We start from the raw sequence: 16,928 nt of genomic DNA on the forward strand, positions 1-16,928 counted from the left end.
ATGAAGGGAAAGCACAAGGTTGGGCAGCTGCCATAGCCACACCCTGCCACATTCCCCTGGTGCTGTCCACCCCTGCCACTCTGTATGCTCGCTGGGGGTCACCCCATGATGGTGCTTTGGAGGGGCCCAGAGGCACCTTGCCCAGGAGCCCCTTCAAACCTGGTGCTGAACCTGACTCTATCAGTCTGTTAGTAGTACCTTCTCCATGGTGATGCCCCAAATTTGGAACAGCTTCTTACATGAGGGGCACTTGGTGCTAACTTCATTGACATTCCAGGGTCAGACTCAGGCCTTCCTGGTTTACCCAGGCATTTACAAATACTTAGTTGCTGCAGTAATGAATATGTAATTATTGTGGTTAGATTATCTGGTCTCACTATTCATTGTTTTCTTGTATTGTTGATTGCATTAATAATGCTGTTACCTGCTCTGGGATTTATGGGAAGGGCAGGGTATGAATTCATAGATATAAAAAACAACAGAACTCTGATTTTCCTGTCTACCCTCAGGGTGTGGATCATGTGCCTGAAGTGCCCTTGGAGCTAGTTAATCTGTGTTCTAAGCGACTGGAGCAGGAACCGGGTAAAGAACTCTTTAAGGAATCTACCAAGTGAGTGGGGGGATTGGGAGGAATTTGTCTCATGATGTGCACATTTCCCAGGACACTAGTCACTGATTATCTAGTAGGGGCTAACTTTGCAGACAACCTGTTGCATCTGTAATTGGGTTGTCACCAGCAAGCCTTGGAATTCATTGCATATGTACTGTTTATTTCCCTGCTGTAGGAGAGCCAGTGGGTGTCATCATGTTGTGTATAGGTGTCTTATAAGGTTATTAATATTTGAGTTGCTAGATGGCTTACCTTGCTCTTGATGGTGAATGGAAAAGGAGTCACCCCAGACTGTTGTGATGATGCTTTTGGCTTGTATTCTGTCTCCCTTGGGAACAATGTACTTTCATTAGAAGTCCCAGGGCATAGTCTGAAGGCACATGATGCAGCAGCCTTTGCTGAAGCCAAGCAGGTATTATCTGGTTAATACCTAGATGGAAGACTGGCTGCCTGAGAGCCATATGTATACCATCTTGATTTCAGTGGAAGAAAGGCAGGGTTTAAATAAGACCTACCTTTAAAACATCTCTCACTACCTTGGCAGCAAATATCAGACCAGGCTTGGATGATTGCAGATAACATTGTGGTGGCACTTTGTACTGAGGGCAGTGGTGGTGCTTGGAAGCTATGGCAGTATCAAAAGGAGTTTTCTTAAAAGTGAGCCTTGCCTAGAGTACTCTGCCTTTGTGCTGTTCATCTTGCTGCATTTGCCCATATAATTCAGATTTCTGGCCCCAGGTCTTGCTGCTGCAGCTGTGCAAAAAGCTCTGGCAGTGACCTTCGTGGCTGTGGTGTATGAACAAAGAGCCTCTGATCTGGAGCCCTGCTTTCTCTGGCAGCCTCTGAAAAGGGAAGTAACCATCATATTTCTTCCTATTGCTCTCCAGATTGGATAGCATGTTGCCTGAGCCTTCTCAATGTCTGCTGTCTCTGGCAGTCTCCTGGCCTTATGATCAAAGCCCCTGAAGCATCTCAAGCTTTAAAACTTGATGTTCATTTCAGCTTTTTTTTTCTCCCAGAGGTGCCTCAGGTTCTGTTCTCTTTATTTTGTGGCACAGGGAAACCTCACTGTTTCTGATGGGTTCCGCTTCCTTCCTCTAGGCTCATCCATGACTACCTTAGTGTGGCGCCTTTTGCTGACTACCTTGACAGCATCTACTTCAACCGTTTCCTGCAATGGAAATATCTGGAAAGGTAAACCTCCACTTTGCTATGGGGTCAGAGATAAGTGTAGCTTTGCTTTTCAATCTAATGCCCTTGATACTTTCACTGATAAGTGAAAGAGAAAATGCTAGCTGGTGACTCCTGGTCATATAGTGAGAACAAGTCCTCTTCAATATCACTTTTTGCTTTTCATTTTGTCAGCCTTGAAACTTGCTAACCATGTAGTCTTAATCCATGCTATATTCTAGTTCGTCAAGCTTGTGTGTATACTATGCCTTGCATAAACTGCAGAACAACGGGCTGAATCCAGCACTTTCCATGTGTGAGTGAAACATGTATGCTTGTGTAGTGAGACTTCACTTTCCTCTGCTCTTTCATGACTCCTCTCCTTTGCAGACCCCAGAATCTGCTCCAGAGGGCTGACAGGAGTCTGCTCACACCACGTTGGATTCTGCCCAAAAGCAGTTTTGCACCATGGGGGATCAGGATAACCATTTTACTGTTTTTAGTGGACTACTTTCAGTTCATCTCGTTTCCTCTGTTCTCTTTTCAGGCAGCATGTGACCAAGAACACTTTCCGCCAGTATCGCGTACTAGGAAAGGGAGGCTTTGGAGAGGTATGTAGTCTGAGCAATGTAGAGAAGGTAGCCCCATGTCTGCTTCAAGAATCTATAGGGCATGGAAAAATTTTCTCTCACACAGAATAAGAGTCCTATATGAAGGGACTCTTGGTCACCTAAGATGCTGATACCTAGAATTATTTAGCTGAATGTTGGGTGGCATTTTGCTGACTGTTAAGTATCTTTTATGCTCCTTTTACATGCAGCACTTCACAAGCAGAAGAATACTAGGTGTGACTTGGGAGTGATTCAACAGGACTGAGTCCTTCAACCATTCATTTTGGATTTGATTCTGAGCTCTGAGTTTGTCACATTCTTGTTACAGCAACACAATTGTGAACCAATTTTTCCAGTGAAAGTTTGGGCTTTCCTGGTGTGCCACAATAAACCATTTACTTAATCTCTATGGTACCACATCACTTTTGCTTTCAGTATCTCAAAGTGAGAGTAATGATTTTGGGATCCAATAACCCCCTTATCAGAGCCTATATACTCCAAGAGTTACCTGCCCTATTATAATTTATTTGTTTTTCTTCTTCCCTCAAGGTGTGTGCTTGCCAGGTGCGGGCCACCGGGAAGATGTACGCCTGCAAGAAGCTTGAGAAAAAGCGGATAAAAAAGCGGAAGGGGGAAGCCATGGCTTTGAATGAGAAGCAAATACTGGAGAAAGTGAACAGTAGGTTTGTAGTAAGTACATAGGAACTGCTTTACTTCTGCACTGAGGCTGAGACAGGACGTGGCCATGTCTTTGACTCTCTCACCCTGGTGAAACAATTGTGACTAATTCAGGGGAGGACTGCAATATGTGGAATCTTACCCAGATGGCAAGAAAAGGATAAGGCTGTTGGACTTACATTTCTGGGCCATAAGTCCGCATTACTGCATTTGCAGACTAGGATCTGGCTGTATAGAGATCCCTTTAGTAATAGCCAGCTCATGCAGGTTCTTCACTTACCAGAGATGTTGTGGGGAAGATACAGAGAATCATTATTTTTCATACAATATTATGCAGAAAACTTTCCCTCCCTTTTAAGCTTTAATGCATGACCACAAATGTGCCATGGCTGCTTTTCCATGGCTTCGTCTCTCACTGCCACTGCAACACTTGAAAGTTATGGTCATATGAACAGGGCCAGTTTTGTGGGCCTTTCCCACTCAGTTGTCTGCCTCTTCTAGCCAGGCAACTATCAGGAGGGAGGAACCTACACAGTTGGCTTTTTGAAGAATTGTGATGATATAATAAAGGTACATTACTCTGGGGTCTGGCTGGATTTATCTGTCTTACTGAAGGGGACGAGAGTGATAAGGGAATAGTGCTTCATTTAGTGCATTCCCCCCCAGCATGGTGGCCTCCATATTTTTTCAACTACAACTCCCATCAGCTCTTTGCTAATCAGGAATGCTGGGAGTTGTAGCCCTAAATATTTGAAGGGTACTGAGTTGGGGAAGGCTACTCCAGTGGCTGAAAAGTGCCCTGGCAGCAATTGTAGCTCGGCTACTCTTTTTGTTCTCTCCATCTGCAACTTACTATCATGTAGAGACCCATTGCTATTAACCCTACTCCCTCCATACTTTTCAGCTCCTCCTCACCTCTTACCCAAAAAGCTTTATGCAAAGTTAACTCTTCCTGTGTACAGGATGCGTAAATTATCCTGCATCTTGTTTTGAGCATCTATTTTGTTGTGTATAGCTGGTGCAGAATTGTGCCAGTTGTATGTAGGTGCTATGCTGTGCAAGGCTGTTCTGCTTTTCTAGTGGTTGACTGGCCTGCTTGTTTTGTAGGTGAGTCTGGCCTATGCATATGAAACAAAAGATGCCTTGTGCTTGGTCCTGACTCTCATGAACGGAGGGGACCTGAAGTTCCACATTTACCACATGGGAGAAGCCGGTTTTGAGGAGCCACGGGCTGTTTTCTATGCTGCTGAAATCTGCTGTGGCTTGGAAGACCTCCACCATGAAAGGATAGTTTACAGGTGAGAACAGTCTTTTCTCCCAGGTGCAGCTGGGGGTCACACTGGGGTTTTATGTTAACAAGGATTTGTGCAATATCTTAAGCACTGCTACTATATTGTAAAAGCAGTTGTTCAGAATTTAGCGAGGAAATCTGTGAGGCAGGACTAGTTTCCCAGAACTCACCAGCACAGGTTTTCATTCTCCTTCCAAGCTGAGAATCCAAAACATATCAGACTCTCATTAATGCTCAAGAGGAAGAAAGAAGGGGGGGGAATTGTACTGGGAAAGTGGCTCTGCCTCACAAATTTTCCATATGTGAAAGGTATGGCTATATAGCTCATATTTTCCTGTGATATTGGCATCACTAATTCTTGCTTATATGTTTTATGATGCTTCTCCTCTGCTTGTCCTGGAGAAGCAACCCATTGAGGTCTTACACAATCTATTTTCCTCCATCAGGGACCTGAAGCCAGAAAATATATTGTTGGATGACCATGGTGAGTAAATGTCTGTTCTAAACACTCTGGCTTCACTGCTATCTCTGCAGTTTTTATATCAGATTTTGTTCTGGGTTGAGGGAAATCTGCAAACTGCACACTTGCATGACTCACTTTCCTTTGATAAGGTCACATCCGCATTTCTGACCTGGGCCTCGCAGTTTATGTTCCGGAGGGACAGACGATAAAAGGTCGGGTGGGAACAGTTGGCTACATGGGTGAGTATGCAAGAAATGCCCTATTGAATTGACTGGGGTCAACGTGGAGACCATGAAGCGCAGCAGCTAAGGACCCTGGGTAAAAGCAACATCTTGTCAAAGTTTGCAGTTCAGAACAATAGTGGGTGCTACTGTAGTATGTTGGAAATCCAGTGAAACTTAAACCCTAAGCTTAGGTTCGACATTCTGGTAAGATATTAGTTTCCTAAGAAGATAAATTATCAGTTAAATCTTTAAGTTTGACTCAGAAAGTGCATTTGTCTTCATTGCTGTGTAATCCATTTCACTACTTCTATTTTGGCAATACCTTACTTGATCCTAAGCATTCCTTCTCTTCAATTACATTTGGGCCCTAAGTTTTGTAGGAAATTAGATGGAGGTGAATTAATTCTTTTTACAGTGCTTATAAAACAAACAAGCTCCTTTGTTTCTGCAAAGCTGTAATTTTGTACACTTTGGGACTAACATTTTCCTCGTGTCCAAACAGCAGCAGTCTAGATAACAAAATTGTGCAAGAATTGGCACCCCTTTCGAGTGTCGGAACAAGGATGCATTGGATTAGGGAGAACTGGCAAAGCAAGTGGAGTTCGGTGTTGCTGTTGACTTGTGGTGCCATGTTCTGTACAAATTCTTTCCAGTTACTGCAAGCCAAAAACATGGTGGTGGTGAAAATACAGTATTGGTATGGTGCCAGTTAGCCTACGTTCTCTTAATTAGTATATCTTGGTAGATGTTCTACAGACATTGACTCTTCCTTGCATTGTTAGGCTGTTAGGAGGGGGGGAAAGGAGGATGGTATTTGAGACATTGTTGGGCAATGTGGAAGGATGAAGGGAGGAATTAAACATCATGCTCTGTTGAACTTTCCATCTGCACAACCTTTTAAGTTTGCCAGATGGAACAACCCCCTCTGTTCTGGGGGTTCTCCCATCTCCTCCTCCCACCAAGTTTGAGGAGTGCCTAGGCAGGGACGAAACTAGGCTTTATTTCACTCAGGTCAAAGACCCAGTTTGGCACAAGCACACGCATTTGCACACACACACACACACACACACACACACACACACAGAGAGAGAGAGAGAGAGACTGGAAGCCTCAACGGTGCCCCTCTGGCAGCTTCACCTGGGGCAAAAACCTGGCTAGCCGCCACCACCACACCATAGCTATGGCTCTGGATTTTGGGGGGGGCACCTTGCACAGGGCTTCTGCTGATGGGGAATCATTAGGTGAATCCTGCCAAGGACTAAAGTACATCACAAAGGTGTACAGGATGAGATGGCTCCTCTTTGTGGCACATCACTGAACCCTAGCTGGGGGACTGTTAAGCATTCCATTTCCTGTCTGCTGCTGCTTCTTAAAGCAGTTGCAAGTGCTGTACTTACACTGCCACTACATTAAACATGAGATTTGGAATTGCGCTTGGCAACACAAGCATAAGTTTGACCAGTTCTATTGAGCTCATGGCTAGCTGCCTGAACATTGCCTCAATGCTATCTATGTTGATGGGCAATGGCTCACTAGGGTTACAGATTTTCCCAGCTGTACATGGAGATACTAGGATCTGAATCTGGGACCTATTGTGTGCAAATCATGTTCCCCTTCACTGAGCTACAAACTTTCCCTTAACACTCAGTACCATGCATTTGAAGAATATCCACAGGCCTGTTCAAATGGTTCTTACTTTTGCAGCTCCTGAAGTTGTGAAGAATGAGCGGTACACATTCAGCCCTGACTGGTGGGCCTTAGGATGCTTGCTATATGAGATGATTGAGGGCCAGTCTCCATTTCAGCAGCGCAGGAAGAAGATTAAGCGTGAAGAAGTGGAACGCCTGGTGAAGGATGTGCAGGAAGAGTATTCTGAGAAGTTCTCACCTGCTTCCCGTTCTCTCTGTTCCATGGTACATATATTGTCTCATCCTTCAGCTAGTTACCCTCCTTTTAGCATTTAAAGGGGGTGCCTGCTCACTTCTGAGAGGGCTCTGGGTACGTTGAGAAAGCTGTACCTGCTCACTGGACACTAACTTCAGAGTAGTGCAGTACACCATAACTTTTGTTTCGGTACTAGATCTCATTTTGTGTATATGACATCTCCAGAGCCAGGTGCAGCCAGGAAATTAAGGCAGTGTACCTTTGTGATATGAACAAAAATTGTAAAAATACTTCTGTTCAGGGCAGTTGTAGCTCGGTAGAAGTTTAGAGTCGGACTCAGAAAACTTCCATCTCATCTGTACTCAATAGTTCTTCATCCCTCTTCAACCTGGCTCCTGGAACATTTTTATTTGCAATAAGAGTAGGGTATGGTGCAATATGGCCTAGCAGCAACTGTGACATGATCCTAGATCCCTTCCTAGAATACCTACCTACCTGGCATCAAGCAGTTAAATATTTTAAGCTTTCCCTTGTCTCATCCTGTTAATTTATTCTCTCAGTTAGCTTATGGGAGCTTAAACAATTAAAGGAAACCTCAGTCATAACCAATGCAGAGGGTTCCATTCAAGCAGGAGGTCTCCGAAGTGTCACTTACCAATTAAATACACATCAATATTTTCAAAAATCCCTTCTCATTTTTTAGTAAATGTAAAGAGATTGGTAGAAGAACTGAGGGTGGGGTATGAAATCATGTGAGTGCTCTGTGTCCCAGTCATCAATCTTGTTGCATACATAATAGTCTCAGATGTTTGGAAGAATTAGCAAGCCTTATTTACTTCTTTCCTCCACACTATAACTCACTTTACATAGCTAAGAGTTTTCACATTTTGCAAGAGGCTTGAATAAGCAATGGTTGGTTGGGAGGGAGGTTGCTTGCTCATGTAAGAAACTTTTATGTCCTTCAATATGCAGATTGATATGTACGATAATCCATGCTTCCTGTGATTATCCAGGATACCCTAGAATGCAGCTATTGGACTAGACCCTTCCCCTCCAGCAGCCTTCTTTTTGTCTCTCAGTGTACAAGATACATTCATTCTGTATTGTAACTTCTGTGGATTGTTGTCTTAAAGCCATGGGATTTCTGATTGGCTAGTGGAGGACAGGGTATACGTCTCAGAAATAAAGCAACAGGGATCCTTCTTGCTGTTTACTGCCTTTTAAGAGGACTGAGAAATCTGAGCAAAAAAGAGCATAATATTAAAATAAAATCCTCCCAGATGATTTTGATGTCTTTTTACTTTAGAGTTGTCATATGTGGGGATTTAGAAGGCCACAGTGCAGTCAAGAGCTGATATCCTATCAGCTTTTATTCAGTTATTCAGAACCAGTAACGTAAGCTGTGTTTTGGGTTCAGTTGGAAAAAAACACCATTCTACCAATGATGGTTCAAGTTCTGTTCCAGAATATTGTTCAAAAATAACATTTAAAGCAATTTTCAGCTTAGGTTTTGTTTCATCTTCCTGGAGGCTGGGGCTGTTGCCCTTTGTAACTAAAGCCTTCTGGCAGCAGTGGTGAACGGTGCCGCTTGGCTGCACGGGGCGGCACATACGCAGTCTGTCCTAGCGCGTGCTAGCCAAGCGGCACATATGCAGTCTGTCCTAGCGCGTGCGTAGTAACGTCACAATGCACCAGGACGGACTGAGCATGTCCGCACATGCACAGTCCGTCCATGGTGGCGTTTGGGCGGCGGCGCGCTTGGGCAAGGGCGGTGTGCTCAGGCAAGGGCAGCGGCATGCGCGGCCGAGGGGCTGGCGGTGCTACCCCTGCGCTGCCCCTGCCAGACTGGAGCTAGAGGCAGCCCACCCTCTATGCCCCTCCCTTGCTACGTGCCTGTCTGGCAGTACAGAGGCTTTTGTGTGACCCCCTGTGCTGTGTTACAGCTCCTGTGTAAAGACCCACTGGAACGGCTGGGATGTCGAGGTGCTGGTGCTCAGGAAGTGAAAGAGCACCCTCTCTTTAAACACTTGAATTTCAAGCGGTTGGAAGCAGGGATGCTCGACCCACCATTCAAACCCGATGTGAGTTCAGAATGCACGTGTGTAGCAGAGTCTTCCTCTTATCATCTGTGTTCAGGTGTAGGAGAATAGCCCTTTCATTGTGCTCCTTTTTCTGCATTCTTCTTAGCCCCAGGCTATTTATTGCAAGGATGTATTGGACATTGAACAGTTCTCTACAGTCAAGGGGGTAGAGCTGGAGCCCACCGACCATGACTTCTACCATAAGTTTGCAACAGGAAGCGTCCCTATTCCCTGGCAGAATGAGGTAGGTGCTCTTCTACTCTTTAGGAGAATTTCTGCTTCTGAAGGGAAGACACGCTGAGTCATCTGCACTTGCTGGGGGTGGGGTGCAAAGCTGTTCCATAAATGACTGGCTACCGCTTGTATAAGTAGCTAATTTGGGACAAGTGTCATGGAAACACCCTGTCAATGAGGACCTGAGCAGGGAAGACCAATAGTCTTTTTATTCTCCCCTAGATGATAGACACAGAGTGTTTCAAAGAGCTGAATGTTTTTGGTTCAGATGGAGCCATACCGCCTGATCTGGACTGGAAGGGACAACAACCCATCCAGCCCAAAAAGGGTCTCCTCCAGCGTCTCTTCAGCAGACAGGTAACTTGCCTGAAATGTGGGAAGCAGCTTTGTTTTGACATGGGGATCAGAAACCAGTTCTGGAATGCTCTCTGCCCTCTCTTTGCACTGCACAGGGCTGGCCCATCCATGGGGCAAAATGAAGGAATTTTTTTGGGAAGCATTGTCTGATGATGGGGCAGTAAATGAGTGCCGCCTGCTTGCTTCATCTGCCCTTCTTTCTCTGTCCCTACTTCCCAGGCTTTCCATGTTTTGCTGTTCCTTACACGGTGGCAGCATGCTCAGCGTCTCCATCCTCTCTGCCTTGCATTTAGGAAGGGTAGGGGTGTCCTTCCTCCGAGCAACCCAGGAGAGTGCCTGTACCACTGCCACTTTCCTGGGGTGGTCTTTTAACATTATTTAAAAGTTTAAACACAGCAGTAGTATAGGCACTTTCCACCTCTCTCAGTATGTCTTGCTCTGGGGAAGAACCCCCTTATTTTCCTGAGGCAGAGAGGAGGTGGAGGCATGCTGCTGCTGCTGCTGCATTAACACCAGCAAAACATAAAAAGAGAAGAGGAGAAGAGGTGGTAGAGGAGGAGGGGGTGAAGGTGTGAGAGGAGAGGGTAGCAGCTTTCCTCAAGTGGTACCATGTCTTATGCCACTCCTAGCACCACAGATCTTTCTGTACCTATACACCTCAGACCCATTAGCAGGCCGGCTGCTGTAGTGGCACTTGAGCTCAGCTAGTTCAGTTTACTATTATAAGCTCCATAAACTATCCAGATGTGACTTCCCACTACCAGAGCAACTTTCTCTCTGAATAACCGGAAGGACGTCTTGGGGTTTGGTACTTGACATGGATTTGTGGGTGGCTGGAAGCATAGTCTAATAATTATTGGCTTTAGGCAGCCTTGCTCCTTTTGGCTCTGGACAGATAGTTGGAAAGCAATGTAGTCCCCCATGCACCTAAATGCCTCTTGTCATGGCCAGTCCAGCCTGGCTGTTTCCCATCCCAAAACGTCGTAAGGCAGCTGTGGGAGAGAAACACTTGATAGTGTCATTTGTTCTTCTCAGAAACTACCATAGTCCCTTAACCCCCTTATGTCTTCATGATTTAGAAATATAGCTTCTTGCACAGCACATGTGTTTGCGGTGCTTTTTGCTTAGAAAAAAGTGTTCACTCCCAGTGTTAGGAGCCTGACCTTATTTTGGTGTGTTGTGTGAATGAGAGCCCATTTGAATTGGCACCTTCCCTCCTTTCTGTGGGCTCATCATTTTCCAGTATCCCTCACCTGGCACTTCCTCTGGGTCTTGTTCTGGCTGCTCTGTTTGGTGGTAGTTATCCCTGTAGGCCAGGAGAGGCCTTAGGAGAGGGCATGGCTATTTCTGGCCGGGGCTCTCACAGCATGTTTTCTCTTTCCAGAGGTGAGCAACCTCTTCTCTGCTGCTCTGCTCAGGAAAATGACTACCTGGTGCCCCAAACTCCCCTGGCGGACATGACAAGACAAGGGGATGAGGACTCTACCTCTTCAGTGCCTCCCTCTCCCTCCCCCTCTCTCCCCTCTCAAAAATATGCTGTTTGTTCATTAATAGTTCTTCAAGCCACTAATCCTGCTTCCTGCAAAGCATCGTGAATGTCTTGCCTTCTTCCCTTGCCATGGAAGCAGCTGGATTATTATTTAAACATCCATTTTCTCCAGCTCCCATGGCTTCTTTATGTAGCCTTGCTATTAAGAATGGAAGTTTTCTCTCTCTACCTCATGTACCCAAGAACCCTGCACACTTTTTGAGAGCTTGCTGGTGTTCTAGACATGTCCTGCTTTCTACAGTTAGGTCATGCTCCTCTCTTATTGCAGTTGTTCCATTGAAGTAATGGTTCATCTTTCTGTGTTTATCTGTTTCCTGCTGTGGTTTTACTAAGCCTACGTAAGACCCCACTGTTGTCCTGGGCTCACTAATGTAGAATAATTTCCGTTCCTGCTTCTGTACTTGGCCATGGCCAAGTACAATTAGATTCCTCACAGCCCATAAATAGGCATTGAAAGGGTATGGAAGAGGCACAGTCTGGTTGTGAATAAGGGAGTGTGGTAGGAGGTCCAGCATGATATTCTCTCTCTCCCTCTCTAGTCCTGCAGGTTGGCTGCAGCTCCACTAGCAGATTTCGTTTTGGTGCTGAGTCCCAAAGTTCTTTTCTAAGCAATGGTTTCTTTTTCTGTGGGGACTGGGAATAGAATCCTGTGGCATGTCTGCGTGTTGAATAATAACTGTACTCACTCTGTGCTTGCTGTGTGCTCTCCCTTTTCCCCTTGCTTTCCCCCACCCTTCCCTCCTCCTCCTGCCGCCTCCTCCTTCCTTCATTCTCCAGGACTGTTGTGGGAACTGCAGTGAAAGTGAAGAGGAACCCACTCGCCTATAGGTCCCGCCAGCCTATTATTTCTATGAGCCTGGCCAAGCAACCAGCTGACTCAACAAAAGAGATGGTACTGGCCTAGCACTGGCTTGGCTTACAATCTAGCGCACATGCTAGCTGTATAAGTGTGGGATCATCGTTTCGGGGTGGCAGCAGACTCCACCCTACAGAGGAAATGCTCCAGGACGGGGGAAAGTAGACACCTCTGCAAAGGTCTTCAGTGTACTGCCAAGGGATCATCCTGCCAAACCTTTTCCATAGCGGAGAGATGATGGCAGGAGCTAGTGAAACATTCCAGGGCTGGCCCTGATCCTGGCCTTTGGCCTCCCATCTGCTCACCTGCTGGAGTTTGTTTTATATATTTATATTGATATATCTATGAATGTATGTATATAGCATATGTAAATTTTTAATTGTTGGGGATGGAGGTCCTTCTGCATCTCTCTCTCTTCCTCACCCCAGCGTCCATGCTTCACCCTAGTGAACACTGTGCACCAGTAACTTCTAAGAAACAAGTAAGCGGCTCTGTTCCCCAAGCAATGGATCCTGGCCCTTTTAAGTTCCCTGTGGAATAGCCACCATTCTGTTCTGCCGGTGGAAATGGGTAGTAGGAGAAGCTCAGGAATGGCAGCTGCAATGCAAGAGCAGCCTCCACTGGCATATCTAGTTTGCAGGGACACAATTGGGATAACCTGTGTGTGTCCAAGACTTCCCCCAGATGACTTGCTTTGTTACCGTAATGCACAATGAGAGTGATGGAGAGATGCTAAGGCTCGTAGACATGTCAAAATAATACCTGCAGGTTTTTCTGAGATGACAGTCTGTGGGTTTTTGGTTGGTTGGTTTTTAACATGGCTTAATTAAAGTAAGGAAGTTTTCAAACACTAGAATAGCATTACAGTTGACTCTCAACTTACACAGGGGTTTCATTCCAGGGATAGCGCATAAAGCCAAAATAATGTATAATCAAAACATCCCTTTAAAAACAGTAAAAGGCATATCCCAGCACTCTCCAACCACCTCTACATTCTATCCGAAGGCTGCACACTCCCTCTCAAGGTTGCTACAGACTCTCCCTGCACCTCCAAACAATCTCCCAGGGTGAGTGCAATGGTTGGTGGGATTGCCAATGTTTCCTCTCCACCACCTTCTGCCATTTATCCCTGCTGCTCCCTTTTCTTCGGCCAAGCACATAAAGCTTGTGATCACACAGGTTAAATGGAAGCTGGTGGCAGCAAACTGGTTTCTAGCTTTAATTTCTTTATTGAAACTTCAATAACGCCAGTATGAGTTGACAAGGAAAGCTGGGGAGGCTTTGACATTTACCTTGGGAACCTTATAAAAGTTGAGTCTGTATTTTTATTTATTTTATTTTCTGGACTACTGTGCCCTATTTTTCTCCCCCAAGAAATGATGTGATTCTATTGTTTGTCCTAGTAATGTTTTCTACAGAGTTCACCTGCCAACTGTGCCAATGTGGGAGCATGCATGGATTAGAGCCTAGAATCTTGAGCCCTCTGCACTTTTTTCAAAGGGTTAAACTTCATGAAAAGTGAGAGGTCTCTAATAAAACCTCCTGGTGTCTTCATTTTTAATGTAAAGCAGGTGCTAGTTCTCTGACTTTGGAACAGCAGCATTGAAAGTGTAGGGTTCACCCTTTTCCCTTGCACAATTTTCCTAATCACATCGCACCACAAAGCTGCTTGTTAGCCTTAGAGTAGAAAAATAGCAGCTCTGTCCAGGTAAAGCTTGGCTCTTTTGGTGAAGAGCTCAGAAAACATTAGTTTAGATTTTCTCTGTCTGGTGTAGCTAGGCTGAAAGTCCTGGTCATCTTTCTCCATAGGAATCTCTTCTACAGTCTTCCATGGCTGGGAGCCCAAGGCACCCACAGAGCTGCATTTGTGCCTTCATGAAGCTCTGATGAGTAGACCTATTTATTGCCTGGACTAAAGATTTCCAATCTCAAATAATTCCCCTTATTCTATATCTAGTGTGCACTTCTTCAGTCTCCCAGCAGTTATTTCTAACCTGGAGATTGTGTGTGAGTGGTGTGTGTGTGATCTGCCTTGCTCCTGGGCAGTTAACCTCATCTGCCAGTTCACCTATGGTATCTCATGCTAGTGTTGCACTGTTCTTGATAATATTGGAACTATTTTGAACTTGTTTGCTAACTGTGTGTCCTGATGATTCATTGCTGTGGTACAGAAGTGGATGCAGTGAACACATTGCCAGGTGCTGGGCAGTTTCATGCTGATGCTCCTGAATGTGGAGCATCAGTCAGCATGTCCCTGAATTAGAAAAGAGCAGCTTCTCTTCATTGTTTTCTGTGTAGCAAATAGATCTTTTGTTACTGCCTTCCATCCTTGTCTGCTCTGCACACTCTCACATACCTCTTGCAGCCTGTCAGTTAACATCCAGCTAGCAATTCAGTAAGGCTTTCTCATTTCTTTCCTTAGAAACTCCAGTTGAATGTGATATTTTATTTACAGACTTCTTCATTGTGTCTTTTCCCTGTCTTCCCTATCTTTTAATTTTATTCTGCCTCTTTCAAATACTTTTGAAAATATTTCTGATCATCTGAAAAATTGTCTGATAATATCATTAGTCACTTCATCCCACATCATATCTTAGAGCTGATGTACATTTGTAGACGCAACCTGAAAGGCAGAGTTTAAAAATGGAAAGTGGACTGCAACTGTAAATAGAACATGGGCAGATTTCAGTCCAATAAATATGGATGTCAGTCCCAGTTCCAGATGTTACTGCAGGGAATCCATGTTTTTTAAACTCCTGTGTGCTGTTCACAATTGATAGGGAAACCTGTAGTTCTGTCATTTAAACTTGAGTCCTTTTGGTAATGTTTAAGTGTGACATCCCTAAGACTTGTTAAAGGTACATAATGCAAAAGAATAATAAAAAGCTCAGATTCCCTTAAGTGCAAGATTACATGATTTAATAAAATCTATGGCCAGTAGGAAATGCCATCTTAATATTTTACATTTAATCTAATTTGGAAATATAGAATATTCCCTCCTTAACAAAAAAAACACCCTTTAAAAAAAAGAAATAAAAGTTAATGTTCCATCAGTATTATAAATATTTAAGTGTAGTTATTGGTGTTAAAACACAGTGGCACATTTTGTGTTCTGGTTTTTGAACTGAAGTAGTGGAGAGAAAGAAATTAAGTTTCAAGTGTCTTTCTTCATCAAATCTGGAAGGAGGAATTAATTGTCTCCAATTATCTGTGTGGTGGTAGGTGCCTGTTAGGAAGTTGCCTTGCGTCAGGTAAGATTATGGTCCATCCAGACCAGTATTATCTACTCTGATTGGCTAGTGACTTTCTTAGGTTCTCAGGCAGAGGAAGGTGTCTCTGAACTTCCCAGCACCTGCTACTCAGTTGTTTTTCATGGGCCTTGGACTTCCAGAATACCAATTAGAAAAAGATATTCCCTTGTTGGCAGCCTCTCTAATTAGGAATCTTCCCCCCCCCCCCGTATTTTAAAAGCTTGCTTGATTAGCAGTGCAATTCTAATCATGTCTACTCAGAAGTAAGTCCTATTTAATGGAGCTTATTCCCAGGTAAGTAGGATGAAGATTGCAGCCTAAATCAAAGCTTGAGGACTAGGGTGGAATTCAGGGTTGCACTATGGTGAATGTCTCATCAGTGCAAGTATTGTAGCTTGTGAGACAGAACAATTCCACCTCTTGTCCCGCACACCAGTGCTGCTGTGGGGGTTCTCCCAACTCCCAAGCCAATTTTGAGGAGCATGGGAAGAGGGCAGAGGGGAAAGCCCTGTTATGCTTATGGGACTCATTAGGTGACTTTCACCCCTAGTTTTATGTGCAAGAACTGAGTGTTCCTGTAGCAATATTCTTCTAAGGTCAGGAGCATCTGGGCTCAGTTCTATGAGCACTTCAGAATTGTCCTTTGTGTCTGCCAAAACCCTGGACTTGTTGGCCTGGGTCTCTTCTCCATTCTCCCTGCCTCTTGAGGATAGGCTTCTGCCTTGACTTTTTCTTCCACCCCATCCCTTTAAAATTTTAAGTTTGTACCTTTGCTTGTTTCTCTTCTGTCTTAACAGGTCTGTGCTGCAGTTTGTTAGCAAATCTTCTCTAGCCTAACTCCGGTCTGATTTGTCTTTCCATAGCAGCAGTGAACTTATGTATGAAAGATATGAAATTGTGATATTATAAAATGTATATGCTGGAGATATGCCCACTAAAAGAATTGGAAATTGGACATGCTACTATCTACTGTCATTGCCTAGGCAAGAGTGTTTCTGGAATTGATTGTTTTTTTAGCGGGGTGTCTCTGTCTCCCCTCACCCAATGGAAATCCAGGAATAAAAGGACCTCCTTCAAAATTACTGCTGTGTGCCCCATTCATAATTGCAGTAGCATTTAGAAACATGATTTGTGAATATGGCTCAAAATGTACTATTTCGACTTTCATCCCATGGTATTTGTTGTAGAAATGCATCACCTCCAGGGTTTTCTAGTGTATATGCCATCTTAACTGAGATGTAGCTGTATCAGGGGGGTCTGATATCTTTCCTTCATCTGTAAGATAAAACTTCACAGATATGTATGTGTGAAATGCACAAGAGTTCAACTGCCACATTTTATGCGACCACACATATTTTAGAAGCTGTAGATTAAAGATAGCACTGAATGTGCTTTGCGTTGCTGAAGCCTGTAGAACACATTAGAACAGTTTTACACAGTGTTGCCATTCCAGTGCAAGTTGGCATCTGCATAATAATATATTATTATTATTATTATTATTATTATTATTATTATTATTATTATGTGTACCCCGCCCATCTGGCTGGGTTTCCCCAGCCACTCTGGGCGGCTTCTGACAAAAAATTAAAATACATTAAAATGTCACACATTAAAAACTTCCCTGAACAGGGCTACCCCCTGCCCCCCAAATATTTAGCCTTGTAGGACT

The 16,928-nt window shown here is 44.4% G+C and overlaps 1 protein-coding gene across 1 annotated transcript in view; it reads left to right on the plus strand.

Moving 5' to 3' along the window:
- GRK6 (G protein-coupled receptor kinase 6) overlaps positions 1 to 16,341 on the plus strand; it is a 31,812-nt gene extending 15,471 nt beyond the window's left edge. Inside the window, exons 5-16 of the mRNA XM_035105865.2 lie at positions 510 to 610; positions 1,712 to 1,804; positions 2,328 to 2,391; positions 2,941 to 3,081; positions 4,177 to 4,367; positions 4,807 to 4,844; positions 4,973 to 5,062; positions 6,752 to 6,960; positions 8,875 to 9,012; positions 9,119 to 9,256; positions 9,469 to 9,603; positions 11,930 to 16,341. Coding sequence (XP_034961756.1) covers positions 510 to 610; positions 1,712 to 1,804; positions 2,328 to 2,391; positions 2,941 to 3,081; positions 4,177 to 4,367; positions 4,807 to 4,844; positions 4,973 to 5,062; positions 6,752 to 6,960; positions 8,875 to 9,012; positions 9,119 to 9,256; positions 9,469 to 9,603; positions 11,930 to 11,980 — 1,389 coding nt within the window. The 3' untranslated portion in view covers positions 11,981 to 16,341. The remainder of the gene's footprint in view (positions 1 to 509; positions 611 to 1,711; positions 1,805 to 2,327; positions 2,392 to 2,940; positions 3,082 to 4,176; positions 4,368 to 4,806; positions 4,845 to 4,972; positions 5,063 to 6,751; positions 6,961 to 8,874; positions 9,013 to 9,118; positions 9,257 to 9,468; positions 9,604 to 11,929) is intronic.
- Positions 16,342 to 16,928: the final 587 nt, after the last annotated feature.

This window comes from Zootoca vivipara, chromosome 2 (assembly GCF_963506605.1).
Source record: "Zootoca vivipara chromosome 2, rZooViv1.1, whole genome shotgun sequence".
Lineage (NCBI taxonomy): Eukaryota > Metazoa > Chordata > Lepidosauria > Squamata > Lacertidae > Zootoca > Zootoca vivipara.